The sequence below is a fragment of the Notothenia coriiceps genome, unplaced genomic scaffold (genome assembly GCF_000735185.1).
Source record: "Notothenia coriiceps isolate Sejong01 unplaced genomic scaffold, NC01 NC01_scaffold00008958, whole genome shotgun sequence".
Lineage (NCBI taxonomy): Eukaryota > Metazoa > Chordata > Actinopteri > Perciformes > Nototheniidae > Notothenia > Notothenia coriiceps.
The window spans coordinates 44,078-63,774 of NW_011341659.1; the positions used below are offsets into that span (position 1 = coordinate 44,078).

The 19,697-nt window shown below is 44.0% G+C and overlaps 2 protein-coding genes across 14 annotated transcripts in view; one reads left to right on the forward strand and one right to left on the reverse strand.

The window, feature by feature from the left end:
• The window catches only part of gpatch8 (G patch domain containing 8), a 28,371-nt gene extending 13,994 nt beyond the window's left edge, over positions 1-14,377 (forward strand). For 5 of the 13 annotated variants that reach the window (XM_010770468.1, XM_010770469.1, XM_010770470.1 and 2 more), the window contains 5 exons: positions 7,251-7,318; positions 8,050-8,136; positions 8,304-8,447; positions 8,573-8,703; positions 9,280-14,377. In XM_010770468.1, the coding sequence (XP_010768770.1) occupies positions 7,251-7,318; positions 8,050-8,136; positions 8,304-8,447; positions 8,573-8,703; positions 9,280-13,195 (4,346 nt within the window). In that variant the 3' untranslated portion in view covers positions 13,196-14,377. Of the gene's footprint in view, positions 1-2,878; positions 4,899-7,250; positions 7,319-8,049; positions 8,137-8,303; positions 8,448-8,572; positions 8,704-9,279 lie in introns of all 13 variants that reach the window. The other 8 variants (XM_010770476.1, XM_010770477.1, XM_010770474.1 and 5 more) reach the window with 5 other exon arrangements.
• A 477-nt stretch (positions 14,378-14,854) lies between these two features.
• gosr2 (golgi SNAP receptor complex member 2) lies at positions 14,855-19,277 on the reverse strand. Its single transcript, XM_010770467.1, has 6 exons — positions 19,069-19,277; positions 18,772-18,836; positions 17,252-17,360; positions 16,641-16,773; positions 16,255-16,395; positions 14,855-15,759 (listed from the first exon to the last, which is right to left on the reverse strand). The coding sequence occupies exons 1-6, from the start codon at positions 19,095-19,097 to the stop codon at positions 15,598-15,600; spliced, it is 639 nt and encodes a 212-aa protein (XP_010768769.1). The 5' UTR covers positions 19,098-19,277; the 3' UTR covers positions 14,855-15,597.
• Between the last annotated feature and the right edge of the window lie 420 nt (positions 19,278-19,697).

Consider the following 19,697-nt stretch of genomic DNA (forward strand, 5'->3'; position numbering starts at 1 on the left):
ATCATTGGTCTTGTAAATCGTTCTTTCACACATGGTCTGCTATATAAGTTGCTTCCTACTCCACCTAGTTTCTAAATGAGAAGAAAATGGAGGAATGGCTCCTCTCTAGAGTCACTCTTCACACTTACAGTTGATTTCTTCACACCAGCTGCTTTACCTTATAGATTGCATGATTCAGTCTCCCAGCCTGGTGCATGCTTCTACAACTTCTTCTCAGGCTGTCCTTTGACAGCCTAGCTTTGGGCTTGGCCATAGTGGAGTTTGGAGTGTGACTGTTTGTTGGTTCGCGTGGCATGTGTTGTATATTATATGTCTTGACCAAACGAGATATTAAACATAGCCTATTAATACAGTTTAACAAGTGGGAGCGGACATCATGGAAGCAAGGGCCTTATAAAGAAGAAGTTACAGGTCTATGTGAGAGGCAGAATACTTTATTGTTTTTGTTTGTTTGTAGGAGTTTGGACCAAAGTATCGAGTTTATTTTTTACCTGGTCGAGCGCCCTTGGATTTACCCAGTTAATTCATTAGAGAATACACCTATCAATCGAGTGATTTCCTAGCGGTAATTCCACCTTTCCCTGGCCTGTTGAGCTGCGTTGAGGCCACCGCTGGCACCTCTTGTCATGCATCTACAGTGGGGAAAAAAGTATTTATCAGCCACCAATTGTGCAAGTTCTCCCACGTCAAAAGATGAGAGAGGCTGTCAGTTTTCATCCTTAGTCCACTTCAACTATGAAGATAGAATGGGGGACAAGAATCCAAGTGAAATCACATTGTAGATTTTTTAATGAATTAGTTGGTAATTCCGTCCGGTAAATAAGTATTTGGTCACCTACAAACCAAACAAGATTTCTGCCTCTCCACAGACCTGTAACTTCATTCTTTAAGACCTCCTCCTGTCCTCTCACTTGTTCACTGTATTAATGGCACTTGTTTAAACTCGTTATTCAGTATAAAAGACACCTGTCCACAACCACAAACAGTCACACTCCAAACTCCACTATGGCCAAGACCAAGAGCTTGTCAAAGGACACAGAACACAATTGTAGACCTGCACCAGGCCGGGAAGACTGCGAACTGCAATAGGTAAGCAGCTTGGTGTGAAGAAATCAACTGTGGGAGCAATTATTAGAAAATGGAAGACATACAAGACCACTGATAATCTGCCCTCGATCTGAGGCTCCACGCAAGGATCTCACCCCCGTGGGGTCAAATGGACACAGAACGGTGAGTAAAAAATCCCAGGAACACACGGGGGGAATAGTCAATGACCTGCAGAGAGCTGGGACCAAAGTAACAAAGGCTACCTCAGTAACACACTAAACCGCCACAGGGACTCAAATCCTGGCAGTGCCAGACGTGTCCCCCTGCTTAAGCCCAAGTACATGTCAGGCCCGTCTGAAGTTTGCCTAGAGAGCATTTAAGATGATCCAGAAGAGGATGGGAGAATGTCATATGGTCAGATAAACCAAAATAGAACTTTTTAGTAAAACTCAACTAGGCGTTTTTGGAGGAGAAAGAATGCTGAGTTGCATCCAAAGAACACCATACCTACTGTGAAACATGGGGGTGGAAACATCATGCTTTGGGGATGTTCTTCTGCAAAGGGACCAGGACGACTGATCCGTGTAAAGGAAAGAATGAATGGGGCCATGTATCGTGAGATTTTGAGTGACAACCTACTTCCATCAGCAAGGGCATTGAAGATGAAACGTGGCTGGGTCTTTCAGCATGACAATGATCCCAAACACACCGCCCGGGCAATGAAGGAGTGGCTTCGTAAGAAGCATTTCAAGGTCCTGGAGTGGCCTAGCCAGTCTCCAGATCTCAACCCCATAGAAAATCTTTGGAGGGAGTTGAAAGTCTGTGTTGCCCAGCGACAGCCCCAAAACATCACTGCTCTAGAGGAGATCTGCATGGAGGAATGGGCCAAAATACCAGCAACAGTGTGTGAAAACCTTGTGAAGACTTACAGAAAACGTTTGACCTCTGTCATTGCCAACAAAGGGTATATAACAAAGTATTGAGATTAACTTTTGTTATTGACCAAATACTTATTTTCCACCATAATTTGCAAATAAATTCTTTAAAAATCAGACAATGTGATTTTTCTGGATTTTTTTTCCCCCCCCCATTCTGTCTCTCATAGTTGAAGTGGACCTAGGATGAAAATTACAGGCCTCTCATCTTTTTAAGTGGGAGAACTTGCACAATTGGTGGCTGACTAAATACTTCTTTGCCCCACTGTATATGGCCGTGGATCCCTGTGTCGTCTCATAGGTATTCTCGGCCTGACGAAGGCCAGGGACCAGAGTAGACCAGAAAGCTGCTTCATTCTGGGCAGGCTGACAAGTGATTGCAGAGTAACGACGCAGCAGTCATTTCTAAGCTTAGCATTTTGGTGTGCATGCATTTCCATCTGGCCTTGAACAGCTGAATAGCAATCGATTTGATGTGATAAGGATGTGTGCTTTGTGGAGAAGAGAACAAGTAGCAGGGGCTGACTGTGCTCTTGTGTTTGCCGCTGGCCCCTCTGATGTGTGGTTATGTAAGCATCCTGCTTTGTGGGCAGATGAGACTGCGGCAAAGTGTGTCCAGTTGTTTTGTAGGAATGAATGGCCCATGAAGGAACCTACTATCTCTGTTCAAATGTGCTAAATGCACTTGTAGTGTCACACAACACAAAAACGCCCTTGCATCACATTGAAGTTTGCTGGATAATCATTATTATCTTCCTTTCCTTTCCTGTCCTGTCCTCCCTGCAAGAAGAGAAGGTTTTTGAATTTTGAAGTGAAAGCATTGTGTCCCCTTTTTAAGTTTTTCACTGTATTGACTTTGTTCTTATTCTTCTTTTGTCCTTTTTGCCCCTTTTTAGGTAAGGTTTGTTGGATCCCCTCTGTATGTCAGTATGTGTGTGTGGGTGTGTTTTCTTTCTCCCACTCTGCAGTTGACCTCAATGTAACACCCCTTTGACAGTGTACCGTAGGCTAATGGCCTCTGTCAGCTTCCTCCTCTTTGCTTCATAATCACTAAACCTTTATTTCAATCTGCACAATGAGTAAAGTGCTTCGATTTGAACAAAGAACAACAATCCATTTCAAATCAAGGTAGATTTAGGAAGCTATGATTCCATCACATCCCTTAGAATCATCATCTCCACGTACGTTAGATTTTGTTTTCCTCTTTGAGTTTCCGTTGCTGCTGTCGGGTATCTGATTGGCTGTAACCACGGCTCAGACTTTGAATGGCTTGCAGAGTAGACATGTTTTCCCCCTTCTGCTTGTTTGCCTGTTTCTACCTCAAAACCTGTGAAGCTTGTGTGTATGTGCCGTGCGTGGTCATCATGTGGGACTGAGATGTGTGTGTGTGTGTCTGTTACTGACCGGGCCATAGAGTCAACTTACAGGGAAAACCTCACCACCTTTCTACACCCCAAATGTCTCTGTCCCCATGGTAAAACACTCCCGTCCTCCCCCCGTTTCTTTGCCCCTCCTGCACAGCATGTTTGTCCTAGCGGTGCACTCCTGCCTGCCTCAAACCGTCACACTCACCTGGGGCTTTAAGCAGTGTTGGAGGTACTGAGCTACTACTTTAACAGGATAGAGTGAAATGTAACACATTTTTATGATACTTTGGGAAAACTGCTGCTAGATAGCAACACAGACCACGCTCTAAGCACTGCTCAAAGCCTTGCTGGCTCTTTGCTCAGGTACATTTTTATGTATGTCATGTGTTCACTTGTTCTAGGGTAAAGCACGCCCCAAAACAATCTCGCTGGCTGTAGGCTAGTAAGGAAATGAAAGATTCTCAGGGAGATCTGCTATGACTGGGCTGACAAGCATCTGCCTCGCAAAACGCTTAAAGGGGGGAAATGGTGGTCGTCCCTAAAGGCATCAATCGTCTCAGACTAGATAGTTGTCCCCATGATAAAACAAAATTAAACGTAAAGACTGGCAACAGAGGCTAGGCCTGTCACAATAATTACTTTCGATTTTATAGTACGATCTTTGGACATGACCACAAAGGTTCTAACGGACCTTGATATTGCCTGTTGCACGAGTGTTTGTAAAGATAAGAATGTCACAAACAGCATGCCAGAATAAACAGTGAGGTTTCCATAGCATTATCAGACCTGCATTGCACAGTTCTGTTATCAGAGCCAGTGTGTTCCATTTCTTTTTTCTATTTCTATCACATTCCAATCCAATATATTAATATACTTAAGGAGTTCAAGTCTGTTGCTATTTGACATATTTTACTTGCATTATTATGCCATTATTTTATCAAATCTGTGGCATAAAAATAGTCTTTAAAAATGTCAATAATGTCATTTATCGCAATATGATGCAGTATATTGTCTAATGTAACTATCGTGACAGGCCTACCAGACTCTCCACAGTAGATGTTAGTTTTGATTCACAACTCTTGCCTTTTAGCTTTTACCTATCATAGTTAATATTGAGTCGTAGGTTTTTAAATCACTCCCTTACCCATTGTAGCTCCTCTAAAACCACCTATATGACTGGGTTTCTAATTTTTCTTCTCGGTAATGGAGGGATACAGGACTTGGGGCAGATTTTGTAAGGGGGGGTAGTTTGGTACCTTGGGGGCATATTGTGGTTTAGAGAGTGAGGCAATGCCAGGCTAGGGGCCCGGGGATTGGGACCAGTGGTTGGGAGAGAGTGGTGAGAGGAAATCCCTGTAAGCACCTGGCCATGAGTGAAGGGGGGTGGGGGGGTGACACACTAAACCCCCTCTGGTAATAAACCCCAAAGACACACTCCAAACCCCACCCTCCCTTCTCTGTGTGCCTCAATCTTCCTGCTTAACCAATTGGTGTTTCTTTTTTACAGCGATTTGATCCTGCCCATGTTGTGCTGATGGTAAACTTAGTGGTAAATGTTATTTTATCCCCCAATTGAATTTTCTTTATTTTTATTTCTCCCATTTTCTTTGTTTTCCTCATCAGAGCACCAATGCTACATAGGCTTTCAATTCTCTCTGTATTAGTCCTCATTCTGCTGCTTGTATATTATCATGCATATGTATTACTCTTAGAACATTGTCATTTTGTTTGTTTTCAGTTTTTTTTTTAAACCCTGTGATTCACACCCTGTGATTTAGATGCACATTGTTTTTGTCTGGTCCCTTTCTTTTCCACTGGAATGGGTAACGTGGAAGTATTGTCACTGTGTTTAAAGATTGGTGATAGTTTGGGATGACTGTAATTGTTCATTAATCTTTAATTCTGGGCCTAGCTTGTGACTTCATTCAGAATAACCACTGCAGTGGCTGAAAAACAGACCAACCCCTTGTCTTGGTTTCACTTTTCTGCTGTTGGGTAAAGAGTGTGAACACACGCCTATCATTTGATAGTCTTGTGCTCTACATAGCATACAGTCAGTCCTCTTACTACTTCAGGGGAATAAAACCTCCGCAATTATGCAGTCATTATAGCCTTTTAGCTAAAGGCCCACTCATATGACAGACACTGCAGTGGGACTGAGAGTCCAGGCAGGCCATTCTATGTTCCAATGCCCATGCATCTATGATTTCAGAATTAATATGTCATTGGGCTGTGATGACAATATTATAAAAACAATACAGGAATGAACCGGATATTAACATCAAAATGTGTCCAGGAAGTTATTTTCTCTCCAATTGAAATGCATTAATTCAGAGTTTAAGGGAAGCTTAAAGCTTTCAAATGCTTATTAAGTAACTCTGGCTCAAAGTATAACTTGGGCCAGAAAATTAAACATGTATGGTATTAGCCTTCAGTTTTTCTGTCTTATAGAAAACAACTCTTAATTTAAACTCAATTTGGTAAGAAACTTAAACCATACTTGTGACCGGTATTTCACAAGATACACTTTGATTATACATTCCATATGCCCAATGGTATATATAAAACATTGATTCATGAAAAAAAACTAACTTGAAAATGTGGGAGGAAAAAACTGAAACCAAACCAAATTGATAATCACTATCAGTAACAACTGATTGTTGTATCTGGCTGGCAACAGAAGCAGCAGAACTAGTCCAAATTCTTTTGCCTTTTTGTTTTGAGATTCCCCTGTCTACCTGTCTGTCTGTCCTCCCCTTACCCCCCATCCCCATACCCATGTTTTACCAGGTAAGTATCCCCATCCCTTGCACTGTCACAATGGCGATACCTGGCCTGTGACGTCACTCTGCTGTAGTTCAGTGCTTGTGTCCTTTTTTAATTTTTTATTCTGTCTTTCTCTCTGCTTTGTTTGGCTGATTATGAGTGGATTAAGCAATTATGTGTCAATCTCCAGAGTAGTTTTGATTTTTATATATTTTATATCTGTAATGTTTTTTTTTTGGTTGTTTGTTTATTTTTCTACAGTTAATTTCTTTCTAATCTAGCTCTTTTCACAGCTTACGTAACATAGCTGAAGTAGACAGGGAAAAATACATTTCTCAGCTCTAAGTCATGATGAGGAAGAGGGCCAGGGAACACATTTGAACCCGAGGACAGTGGAAGGGTCAGCAGGCCTGCGGACCGTCCAGAAAGAGACAATGCATTAGGCTGCAGATAATATTAGGTGGCTTTGTTCCTCTCATGGTGATGTCGCAGCAGCTGCGCAGGCCTGTTGCAACTCCCTTCACACACACACACACACACACACACACACACACCACACACACACACACACACACACACACACACACACACACACACACACACACACACACACACACTCTATAACGCACAATGGGAAGGAAAGTAAGAGCTATTCCCAGTTCATCCCTCCAGTTGGCTGCATGACCCAAATTCACCTAAATTCATTATTCATTGCATACCTCACATTTACTACGCCCCCCACCCCACACACACACACTGACACACACACACACACACACACACACACACACACACACACAGTTACTTTCTTTTGTAGGACATATTGCTAAACAGCCCTGTTGCCCTTGACCTCATCCAACAACACATTTGCAGCTAATTTGACTCATTCAAAATGCAAACCAGCAGCCATGTCAAATGTAAGGAAAGTAAGATAAAGTGTTTTATACTCGGTGGCTGCAGTAAGCTGTGAGAATGGCTGGTGTTTGGTTCACTGTAGCTTTCTGGTCTCTTTGCACTTCAAGGCAAATTCTCTAACCCCAGCCCCCTATGCTATGAAAGCAGGCTGTTTTCGAGCTGGCCCCATGTCCCAGTCTCAAAAACTCACCTCGTCCTCTCTCTGTCTCTTTTCCCTCAGGACGCACCGACCCTGTACCCATCACCCTCAAATATGATGTCATGGGGATGGGACGCATGGAGATGGAGGTGAGATTCATTTTTTTTTTGTCCCAATCACTTGTTTATATGTTTTTGACATAAAAGCTTCAGTTTAAAAATGCGCAATTTGCTCTACACTGACAGTGTGATGTTTTGACATCTCTGATTGTTTTCATATTGGACAAGACCAGTTCTTAGTTGAGCTGTCATGGCATCTTAAACCAAATGCCACAAACATTATGATACAGTAACACTGTCTGACTAAATACACATGAAGATGTTCTGCTGAATCTGCTGGCTGCACAATGTTCCAGGGTTTTCAGTTCCTTTCGTAAATTGCATTTGACCTTCACAATTTTCGCTGAATATCATGCCTTTGCCTTCAGGAGGATTTATGCTTTTTTTTATATTTATGTTTGCTACATTATGCATAACTGCCTTGTAAATCATTAGTCCTGTCCTGTGTTCACCTTTGAGAAAAAAACTAAAGAGAAATGTATACTTCAGATGTTTTGGTTTCATGTTTTGCAATTTTTGGATACAAAGAGGATTTATACAGCCACCTGCAAAAAGGGATGACTAAGTAACTTTTCAGTTGAACAATCTGTCACCATCAGAAACAAGTGGAGGAAAACAGAAGTAAAACAAAGTGACCATCAGAGCTCGTATGGGCCTGCAGCATAACTGCTTGTTCACACAGTTTATTATGAGTGGCATATAAGATAAATGAAACTACTGTGTTGTCTGCAAGTGCTGTAACTGCTGTCTATGCTTTTTAGCTGGACTATGCAGAGGACGCCACAGAGAAGAGAAGAGTGCTCGAAGTTGAGAAGGAAGACACAGAAGAACTGCGGCAAAAATACAAGGTGAGCTGGTTCCATCCTCATCAGTGTTGATTCTACTAGGGCTGCTGTAGTACATCTCAAATGCAAAGAAACAGGAGAGCAAGTTCTCTAGTTACTGTAATTGAGTCTAATCTTCTACTTTTCAAAAACACTCACTCATTCCTTTCTGTTTTTCCCATCAACAATAGGACCAGGTGGAAAAGGAGAAAGCCATTGCAAAGGCTTTGGAAGACCTGAGAGCCAATTTCTTCTGTGAGCTATGTGAAAAACAGTACACCAAACACCAGGAGTTTGACAACCACATCAACTCTTACGACCACGCTCACAAGCAGGTATGTCAGAGGATCAATTCTTGGGTGCTTAATGAAGATCTTTTTTGCGTCAGAATATCTTGTTGTTTTTTTGTGAGAGAAAAGTTCCTGATGTGTTTCGTTTCTCCCCGTTTCGTCTAATGCAGAGGCTTAAAGAGCTCAAACAGAGAGAGTTTGCTCGTAATGTGTCATCTCGCTCCCGGAAAGGTGGAAAAAAGCAAGAAAAGCTGCTGCGCAGATTGCACGAGTTGGCTGAGCAGAGGAAACAACAGGACCGGTAAGAGCTTATTCCTTGAGTGCCCTCTGCTGGCTTGATTTCAAAATATATCTGTAGTGGTCACACAGGTGCATGTCTTGAAGGATCATCATGAAACTTGCTAACTAAGACCACAGCCATAGATTTCTTATTATTTTAACAGTTCAATCTCACAGGACAAGATATAGAAATGAATGTTCCGTTTTGTACTAAGGACACCAGAATAAAGTTTATTGCCAAGGTTTTCGCTTGCAAGGAATTTGCCTTGGGGTTTTAGGCATTCACTAAAAATAAATATATTATGAGGAAATGAAAAGACAGGAGAGGTACTACAAATGCCAAGAACATAAATACAGAAAAAGATGGGAATAGAAATCTGTACAATGTGACAGTAACTCCTTATTACAGTCAATATGTTGATCAAACTGTATCCTGATACTGAAAACAACCAGGACCCTGTCAAGCCCTTCGTGATGACAAACAAAAAGATGAAGCATGCAACCATCCAGTTAACCTGTCACCGAAGTAACGTCTTGTATTTCTTCAGTTGTAAACATTTATCCCAGTTCTCATTGTTATCATGCTTTTGTGTTACAGCACTCCAGGAAGTGGGCCCATGTTCAAACCTACCATAGTGGCTGTGGATGGAGAGACTTTAGAAGATGGCGACATAATGCCTGAAAACACTGATTTGACAGACTGTGTCCCGGAAGCACCCCTTGAAGAGAAAATTGAGGAAGCCTCCCCGAAACCAGCTCCAACCATCAGCTTCTCTCTGGGGAGGAACAACTCCTCATCCCCGACCCCTAGTGGGGCATCCAAAGTTAGTGTGTCCTTTTCTTTTGCCAAGAAAGCCCCAGTGAAGCTGGAAACAGCCGCCGCAGTGTTTGCTGATCATGGCGAGGAGGCTATGGAGGAAGAAGAGTCACAGGATGGAGAAAAGGCTGGAGGGCAAGAGGAGGTTTCTGGCAGCAGCTCAGACAGCCCTAAGGAAGGTGAAGGAGAAGGTGAAGGAGGAAGTGAAGCAGGAGAGAGCGTTAGTGTGGCAGTGGCAGAAGAGGTGGAGCAGCCTGATGACGGAGCCTCTCTAGCCTCCACTCTCAACAAATTAAAGATGATGATGAAAAAAGAGGAAGGATATGCAGGACAGGAGCCGGAGTACTATCACTATATACCTCCTGTTCACTGCCGGGTGAAGCCTCACTTCCAGTTCCTGCTGTTTATGAAGGCCACTGATCAGTGTCTGATCAAAGCAGACGACGAAGAGGAAGAGGGGCAGGAGGAGAGGAAGAAGGTTGAAGAAACGACTAAAGAGACAGAGCCCGACGCTACAGAGGAATGCAGACCTGAGAAAGAACTAGATAATGTCCCTCCATCCCCTGACCCAGAGCCGACTCCTCCGTCTCCTAAAGCAAAGACGGAGGATGTCTCTACCCCTGCAGCAGATACAGTCTCATTGCCCACTTCCCCTGTTCAGAAAGCGGAGAGCACACAGGATAGAAAGGATTCCAACTCGGGTCCTAAGATCCCCACAGGTCCCTTCTTCCCAGTTCTGAGCAAAGATGAGAGCACTACCCTGCAGTGGCCCTCTGAGCTCCTCGAATTCACCAAATCTCAGCCCTCCCTGTCCTACAGCTGCAATCCCCTCTACTTTGACTTCAAGCTGTCCCGCAACAAAGGAGTGCGTGCTGGGAAAGCAACAAAGTCTCCAAAGCCTTGTGAAGCGTCTAATGACAAGGGGCAAGAGATGGCGGCTTCAACAACAACAACAACAACAACAACAACTGTAGATGCAAAGACTAAACCTGGGACCAGCACTGACAATGATAAGCCAACAAAAAAAGGAGAGCTTGAGCAAGTAGAAAGTGAGGAGCAAAAGCTTCAAACCGGAAGCACTAGTGCCAAGAAAAAAAAGAAAAAGAAGAAGCACAAGAAGTCTGCAAAGCACTCAAAACGCAAGACTGGAAAAGATGGGAAGGAAGCCAAAGAAAATGCGGAGGGTGAGACCGAGGCAACGCAAGAGAAGCCCAAAAAGAAGAAAAAACACAAACGGAAGAAGAACAAAAACAAGGATCCCAATCCAGATGAGGCAGCTGTTGATGAAAAGGAAAAAGCCAAACCAAAGTCAGAAGATAAAACCGTGGCCTCGTCTGTTCAGCTGACAACTGGAAGGGGAGAAGCTACAGGAAACACAGCAGTAGAAACAGGGAAGAGGAAACGTGCTAATAAGGAAGTGCCTTGTAAGTCTGGAGCAGAGGAAGGAGGAGCTGGAAAAGGCAACGACAAAGTCAACTCCTCAGAGGAGCACAGTGGCGCAAAACGTCAAAAGACTGACTCCAGTGAGAAATCTCAGAGTGCCTCCTGCTCCTCCTCAGCCCAAAAGAATCCCGGTCCCGGTCGACCTCCCAGCAGCGGGAGTGAAGAAGGAGGGGGCTCTAATACCAAGCGCTCACGGCATCACAGGTCAAGTCCTCGGGAACAACGGCGTCACCGCAGCGAGGAATCGAGGCGGTCCTGCAGCCGCTCTTCGAGGCGGGGGGAGAGACGGGGCAGCAGTCGCCGGCGCCATCATGGCCAAACCTCCCGTAGCCACTCGTACTCCAGCAGCTCCGAGCGCTCCTCGGCAGGCAGCAGCGCCTACAGCCGTCGCAGCCGCAGCAACTCCAGCTACAGCAACTACAGCAAAGAGGGCCGCAGGCGGAGGCACTCCAAACGCTCCTCAGACTCTGAGTACGAGCGAAGAGGAAGCCGAGGACGTAGACGATCCAGGAGACATCGTTCTTCCTCTTCCTCCTCAGAAGAATCCCGATCACGTTCACGCAGTCACAGCCGCAGGAAGAGGCACCGGCGGCACCATCGCAGCAGCTCGAGAAGCTCCAGCAGCTGGAGCCGCAGCACCAGCCCGAGATCCTGGAGGCGCAGCTACAGCCGAAGCCACAGCTCAGCCAGCCGCTCCTCCAGCTCCACCAAGGGCTCTTCTCGCCGACGAGCTCCCAGGGCTCGAGTGGAAACCGACGCACAACGCAGAGACTTCAACCGCTCGTGCATCTACCGCTCCCAGTCTCCGCGTTCATCTTCCTCACGAGGCCTTAACCGCAACACCCATTCATCCAGCTCACAGTCTCTGAGGCAAGGGGGGTCCCGGGATGCAGGAGAACAGAAAAACAGCCTTACTGCACGCCAGCTGCTGGAGAAGGTTCAGTCCAAAAGGAGCTCTGATGTTTCTGCCACAGGAACAAAATCTGGGAATAAGATTAAAGATCCACCACAGGGATACTTTGGACCCAAACTACCCCCGACCAAATCCATGCTGCCGCTCTTTGGTAAGCTGCAGGCCGGAAAGAAACCCCTGTTTCCCCTCACCAGACCTATGGAGGTTGAGAAATCAGGAGCTGGAAAGTTTATTGAGCCAGAAGTTATCCTGGTAGAGCCTATACGGGAGTTCCCCCCTCCCCCCCCACCACCAGCTCCCCCGGTGCAGAAGGTCGAGGAGGCCCCACAGATCACAGTTGTGCAAGAGGAGACACAGCATCCCGCTATAGAAGCTCCTGTTCACCAAGAACCCCTGCCGCTGTTCGAACCCGATGAGCCTTCCATGGCGATGGCCCAGTACCAAGCAGAATCTGGACAGGACCCTTCTCAGAACCCCATGATGGAGTCCCTCATGCCAGAAATGCAGCATCAGCAGCATCAGATGCATGCCTACCCTGCTTACCCCCCACCCAGCCTAGAGGAGGAGTGCATGGAGGCGGAGGAAGACGGCCTGGCTCCTTTAGAGAGTCAGCCCATCACGTTCACACCAGAGGAGATGGAGAAATACGGCAAGCTGCAGCAGGCTGCTCAGCAGCACATCCAGCAGCAGTTAATGGCCAAGCAGGTGAAGACTTTTCCCTCAGCTGCTGCCGCCGCTGCCAGCCTGGCTCAGCCCCCCCCTCCCCCCACCATGCAGCAGATCCACATCCAGCAGCCCACTATGTCCATGGCCTCCGGCACATCAATCACCACAGTGCAGCACGCCATCCTGCAGCACCACGCAGCTGCAGCGGCAGCCATGGGCATCCACCAACACCCTGCACATGCCCACCACCCTCACCCTGCACATGCCCAGTTAGCCCAGGTACACCACATTCCCCAGCATCACCTCACCCCCATCTCCCTGTCTCCTCTGGGCCACTCCCTGAGTCACTCTCTGGGACACACTCTGGGACACTCTCTGGGACACACACTGGGACACTCTCTGGGACACTCACTGGGACACTCACTGGGACACGCAGGACTGATCCCTGCCCACCACACCGCCTTCCTCTCCGGTCAGCCCATACACATTATCCCAGCATCTGCACTTCACCACGGCCCCTTAGCTCTCCACCATGTACCACATGGACTCTACCCCACACTTTTTTCATCCCGCCCCTCACAGGCTGCTGCAGCAGCAGCTCTCCAACTTCACCCGCTGCTACACCCCATCTTCTCAGGGCAGGACCTCCAGCACCCACCTAACCATGGCTCCTGAGTAATACAAGCAAAGTATAGTCACAGCCACAACCACTGAAAGAAAGAAAGACTGGACCTGAACCGGCTTACGTCAGGGTTTGGATGAAGTCTTTGAGACAGAAAGCTGTCAATAAGCAGCCCTTCTACTGACCAACACAGGGCAGGAGTTGTAGCCACAAAGTGGTGCTTGTGTCCCACTCAGAGTTGACATTTTCCTCTGGCTTTTGCAAGATATTTTTTTATGCATTGCCCTGAACTTCTAAAAAAGAAGTTCAAGTTTAAAGAGACTTCTTAAAGACATGGTTTGTATTCGAACTTGAGGTAAATTAACACAACCCATTTACTTTTGAATGATGAATAACAGAAATCACTGGAGTTTGTTTTGTTTTCCATATAAATATTATTTCGGACTTTTTTGCTCATCTTGGCAGCCATAGAGTGACGTGCTGGCTGAAGCTATAAGCTGAACCATGTTAAGATGAGGAGTACGTGGTAGGCTTTGACTCTATAATGTACCCTTCAGAGACAGACTACTTCATATTTACTGGTATTGTTTATGTTCTAATATGACTACTTGATCTCTATTGGATCCTTGGTCTCAATTCATTTGTAATGCAGTAACGTGTACATATATCAGTGTGTAATGTGAAGAATCCCACCAATGATGACCATATACAATGACCGCTATGGTGTCCAAGTCGGTATGACAATGTCCCTTATGAATCATTCTCTTAGTGGGAAAGACGGGGGGGGGGGTGGTTGGTTGAAGGAGGGGTTTGAACATCCCTGATGCTCTGAGGCAAAGCCCATGTCCCCTGTGTGGGGGTGCACCTGAATAAATTGCACTGAAAATCTGTACATCGAGATGGTGCGTTTGCATCATGTAACAATAAGATTGTAGTATACTGCAATAATTGTATTTTTCTGTTTTTAAATTATTTTCCAAAATGCTCTTCAAAAGAAGGGTTGTGTTTTGCTTTTGTGTAATTTTGTAAATAAAGCGGCTGTAGATTAACCTATTAACGTTCTAGCAGTTTGGTATTGGTAAAAGCAGAATTACAAGATGGATGGAAGATGGTCACGTGAAATGTATTCTATCAAGTTTGTTTCTAAATGAACCCGGTTAACAGTGGCTGGGATGGCAAAGGATGGGGATCTGTGAAGCAGCCTCTGTGTTTCAGCTAATAAAATCTTGAGTTCATGTGTGTTGTTCCATAATATGCGGGGTTAAAGAGATTCACATGTTAACATTTCATCTTTCAACCTCTCGGCAGTCATTAGAATAGACGCCAGCTTCAGTCCCTGTAGGGATCAGTGTCCAATATTAAACACTAGGTGGCGCCCTAGCTGCCTTAATACTTGTGAAAGCTGTAGATCAACAAGAAACCTATCAGCAGAAGAATTAGAACCTCAGATTTAACCCTTGTGCAAGGGACCGTTTTTGATTTTTGTGTTACCTCAGCTCCTTTAATGAGTGTATAATGAACTGTGAAGCCATAAGCATAGGAACGTTCTATTATATTAGGCTTGCAAGCTAGAGCCTTGGCTTCAAAATGTCTGTTTTTTTCCACTGGATCGAGACATTTTCTCATGTTGGGCAAGTATGCTATTTTCCGGTTACTGCTCCAAAAAATAAACTGCATTAAAATAAATGTTGATGCCAATTATTGACACATCCTAGAAGGAATTTAAGGTTTTAATATTGATATATACAGTTCATTCACTTTGTTCCTGTTACAAGACGAGTCAGTTGAAGCAATACAAAATGTAATGAAACATGTTTTGTTTTATTAAGATAATTAAATCACTCACATAGTGAGATTTGACCCAAGGTTACATCCTAGAGAAACTATATAAACAACAAATTAACTGCAGCTTACATTGCAGATTATTGTTGCAACCCTGTTATTTAAAACACATAAAACAAAAACATCTTTAGGGATTATTCTTGAGATACCTTATAATGAAACATGGAGAATTGTATGTATTTCTATGAAGGCAGAATAACATTACAGACAGATTCAGGAACAAATCACAGAAAGAGCTTTTCACTGGAGAGGAGAGCAAGTTGAGTGAAGATCAGTGTGAATTCTTTAGAAAAAGCCATTTGGGTCCATTCACAAGAGTGATTGACAGCATCGGAGTGGTTTGGATAAAAACAATAGAATATGAATTTGAGACAGAGTTCAATGCTCTTTTGGAGCTTCAAGTGGAATAAAATACTGAATGTAATCAAGGGCTTCACTGTTTCTCATGTGCCAATAATAATTTAAATTGTGGAAAAAAAACTAATGGCACAATTTATTTCAAGAAATGTAGTCAAATCTAATAAAAATTAAGTTCTTTCATATCATGAGGGATGATGTCATGCAGAAATGTCCACGACAGATCAAAAAAACGCCCACTGTCATTGGCCGGGGGTCAGCCAAGGTATCTGATCACCAGGAACATGAAGACGCAGGTCAGCAGCATGCCTCCAACCATGATGAGCTTATCCTGGGTGGCTCTCCTCTCTATCAGTCTCATCACTGTGTTAGACAGGCCCAGCATGTTGGCCACATCCAGCATCTTCTTATGGGTCCCCTGTGCAGAGCCAAAACAGAGCCATGTAAACACTAATGATCACACAAGTTAGATTAAGCCATAAATACAACATGTTATGGACAATTCAGGCATTATAAAAACACAGTGTAATTATCGAAACTAATTAGTTTGATTTTGGTTGACATAGAGTGCCAACACCCTGTCTGACGCGCCACTCCGTCAGTAGTTTCTCATGGCGAGACAACCGCGCCATGAGTGCTGATCAGCAGACACACCCTGATAAGACGAGGCCTGAGGCACAGCCAGGAAGACCATCTCCTCCCTGGAAACAAGGACTCACCCTCTAGCCAAGCATACGCACACTAACAATAGGACCATTATGATCAATGTGGACACCAGAAACTGGGTCAAGCATCATACAATTTAAAACAGCAGATCCATCAAATTTAACCTTTTGAACTGGGCCATTATTTAGAAAAAAGGGAGGGGAAAGATAGATTATTTTGCCTATTTTGTATAAAGTCATACACTCACCTTCAGTGTAGATCTCTGGTCTCTAATACTGTTGAGCATGCTACTGCCGCTGCCCAGGAGGTCGTCCATGCCTGTGTGTGCGTTTTGCAAGTTGGAGTTTAACTGTAGGGTCTCATCTATGGGGATGGAGGTATCTGCGTCCTATTGAACAAAAATATAATTCCACTTTATCATCCTGAGTTATCACATGCTCCACTGCGGAAACAAGCACGTGTGACAACCAGATGAAGAATCAAAGTTCATGGAGCACTATCACATTTTCACCAACACGTTTTTATCAGAGGACTTGGACCTTTGTATGCTGCATTCAGGTGCAACAAAGGGAACTTTACTGTGCCAAACAGTATTGTTTTGTATTACATGCCACCCTGTTTTCAGGTACTTACATTGGTGGTGAAGGTGCGGCTCATGAGCTCCTCCCGGTCTCGATCCTGGGCCTCCCTGGCGTAGCGTCGCTGCTGGAAGTTTTGCAGGGCGGTGCGAAGGTGCTGGACATCATACTTCAGCTGGTCCACTCGCCTGAGGGAAAGCAAATAAAGAACACTGGTGATTCATCGTTGATATGAAGTTGGAAAACGCTCCACAGCATATTTTATGACAACGCGTCATTGCACCTCAGTTTATTGTAACTATTTGTAATTGTTCGGCTGATGAGAACATCTTTTCCCCCTCAGATCTCATGTGGTGTTTCTCACGGTCTCCATGGTTTCACTCGGACCCAACTGGAGCTGTGCTGAGATCTGAGGAGTGATGTGGGATGGGGTGTACCGTGTCCCCTAAGGCCTGTTTACCCAGCTCAGAAACGAGTCTTCGCCCAATGCAGCAGGAATGCTGGTGATGACGGGGCTCCTGAGGAAATGTTTTCATAGAGCCACGTCGCCACAGGGCTACGCATCTCCTCTTCTACACCCTGTTCTGTGCCTTTATGAGATATGGCTTGTCCCTGCCAGCTCTGGGGCTTTGGGGGTCACCATCAATTGGGCCACTGCAAACTCACAATTTTGCGTTCTGGCGGCGGTTTGGTGGCTCCTTGCTGGCCAGGATCTCCAGGCGTTCAAGATGATTGAAGATCTGGTCGGTTCTAGCCTGTAGCTCATTCTCTAATACTTGAATAATGAGGAAAAGAATACAATAAATATGGTATAATTACAAGAAAGAAGACATCATTTATCATTTTGATCCATTCAACATAAATGTAATACATGTGTCTGAAAGTTAGATTTACTATTCCTTTCTGGGTTTTTATTCCAGAGTGACTTCAGTGGTTTTAATTAGCAGAATAACTCTCTTTTATTAGTTAGGTGCCAACTAACAATAGTTGTCCTGTTTTTTTATTATCAATGTTTCATTTAGTCCATACAATGTAAGAACATTGTGGGAAATAGGATTGGATTTAAATGGCTTTTTTTGTCAGTCCAAATGTAATAGATATTCAGTTTAGAAAATAAAACAGAGAAAATAAGGCAATCTTCATATTTGAGAGCTTAGCATTTTCTGCTGTTTCAGCATGAAAAAATCCTTTATCAATTATTTAGTTTAGTAGGTGATTATTTCTCTGTCCATCCAATACCCATTAGTCATGAATGCTACATCCTCTTCTGGGTTAAAACACAAGTTGATGTCACACTTTAGGAAGGGGGGGAGGAGAGGGAGGGTTGTCTACTGCCTGGCTCCCACCATTATCTAGAAGAAGCCCTCCCAGCTTCAGTCACTGCACCCATCCAGCTCCTTCCTGTCCTGGCACCAGCCTGGCCCACCACTGATTTGAGTCGGCACCAAACAGAGAACAATCCTCCAGAGACACCACCTCCCCTCCTTTCATTCTGTCATTATATCAGGGGAGGCAGCCATAACAAGGAGTCTACACTGAATTAGAATTTAAGGATTTAAAGAACAAACGAGCCAGAAGTGGTGGCATCAACAAAAATAGTTAGTGCTGGCTTTTGAGATTATATCCTATACCCTAATAAATGAGGTTGAAATGATTGAACACTATTTTCCCAGCGTTAGGGTAAAGTGGTCATCCTGCACTAAACTAACATATTGTTCATATGTATTGTCATATTTTTATAGCATTTTTTTATATGTTGTTGTAGCCTACTTTTTTTATTCTTTTTTCCCCCCATTCTGTTTATGTTCTTGAATTTTTTATTTCTCTCAACATCATTGTATGCAAACAAAGGCACATTTCTTGTTAGAAAACCTACTTGGATATAAAACCTTCTGATTCTAATTTTGTGTCCAAGCTCATAACTCAGGCGAGTGGGTGCCTATATTGTTAATTGTTTGTTACATGTTGATGTGTTAAATAAGTTGACACTTTCTATGTAGTATATAGCTCTTTGAAACTGTCACAAAAGCAGGCTGGTTAACTTTAGTTTATTGTTTTTAAATTATTGTCAGTGTGCTTGTATTTATCTTTTAGTACAAGTCAATCCTCAACTACTTTATAAATGACTGCATTAACACTAATATTCATAAAAGTGGGACAGTTTAAACGGTGTAGCTTCTACTCACAGTGGACTGACTGACGATCCGTCCTCTCCAGATTTCCCATATAAGACTGCACCTCCTGGATTTGTCTAAAGAAGAATAAAACATAACGTTAATGGATCGGAACAAACACAGTACATAACTGCAAACCCGATAACATTAATGGACGTGAACAATCATCTTTGTGAAGCTTTTAGCGACCATATAAACCCCACAAAGGTGATATTTATTTGCTAAACTTCAATCAAATGAAGTTCAATCACATGTAATTAGCTCGTTAGCTATCTGAGAGTCTACAGTTTCCACAGAAGATACACTTACTTGTTTGTCTGATGGTAAAGCGCCTCCATCTTCCGCGATTTGTTGGAGTTTCCTCCGTGTTTCTTTATGTGATGTAACTTTGCTTTATTCTCATATAACACCGTTATTATTCTGACAGGTGTCTGGGCTAGCTAGCTAGCCAGCTAACGGTGGTAGAGTGTACACGTCATCAGCTGAGCGTTTGTGTACGGAAATGGGAAAGCGGAAGTTGTGCAGCGTCACCTGTTGATAGAGAGAGAGAGTGCGGCGGGGAAAATACAGAGAGCTCACTCTGACTCGATTTTTAGAAACGGAGTTGCAGGTTGCTCAGGTGGCAGCTGTTTCTCAGACATTGCATTGGGGTAATGCAATGTTTAAAATATTTGAGAAGTTCGCTCCATAGCTTATACTATTTTTTGACAAGAGTAGTTTGATATATGTTTTTAGTCTTTGAATTAACGATCTTCGCTCGTACAACATTATGTAGAAACCTACTCAGTAGCAGACACATTGATAAGAAACATAACCATGGATATTTAGCTTTATTAATTCTTCTTCTTGGTTTGTGTACTGTCATCGACCTACATAAGGTATGGCGGTGCAGCGTTCTGTTTTTATGCACGAAGAGTTTGGTAAAAAAACACCCATCA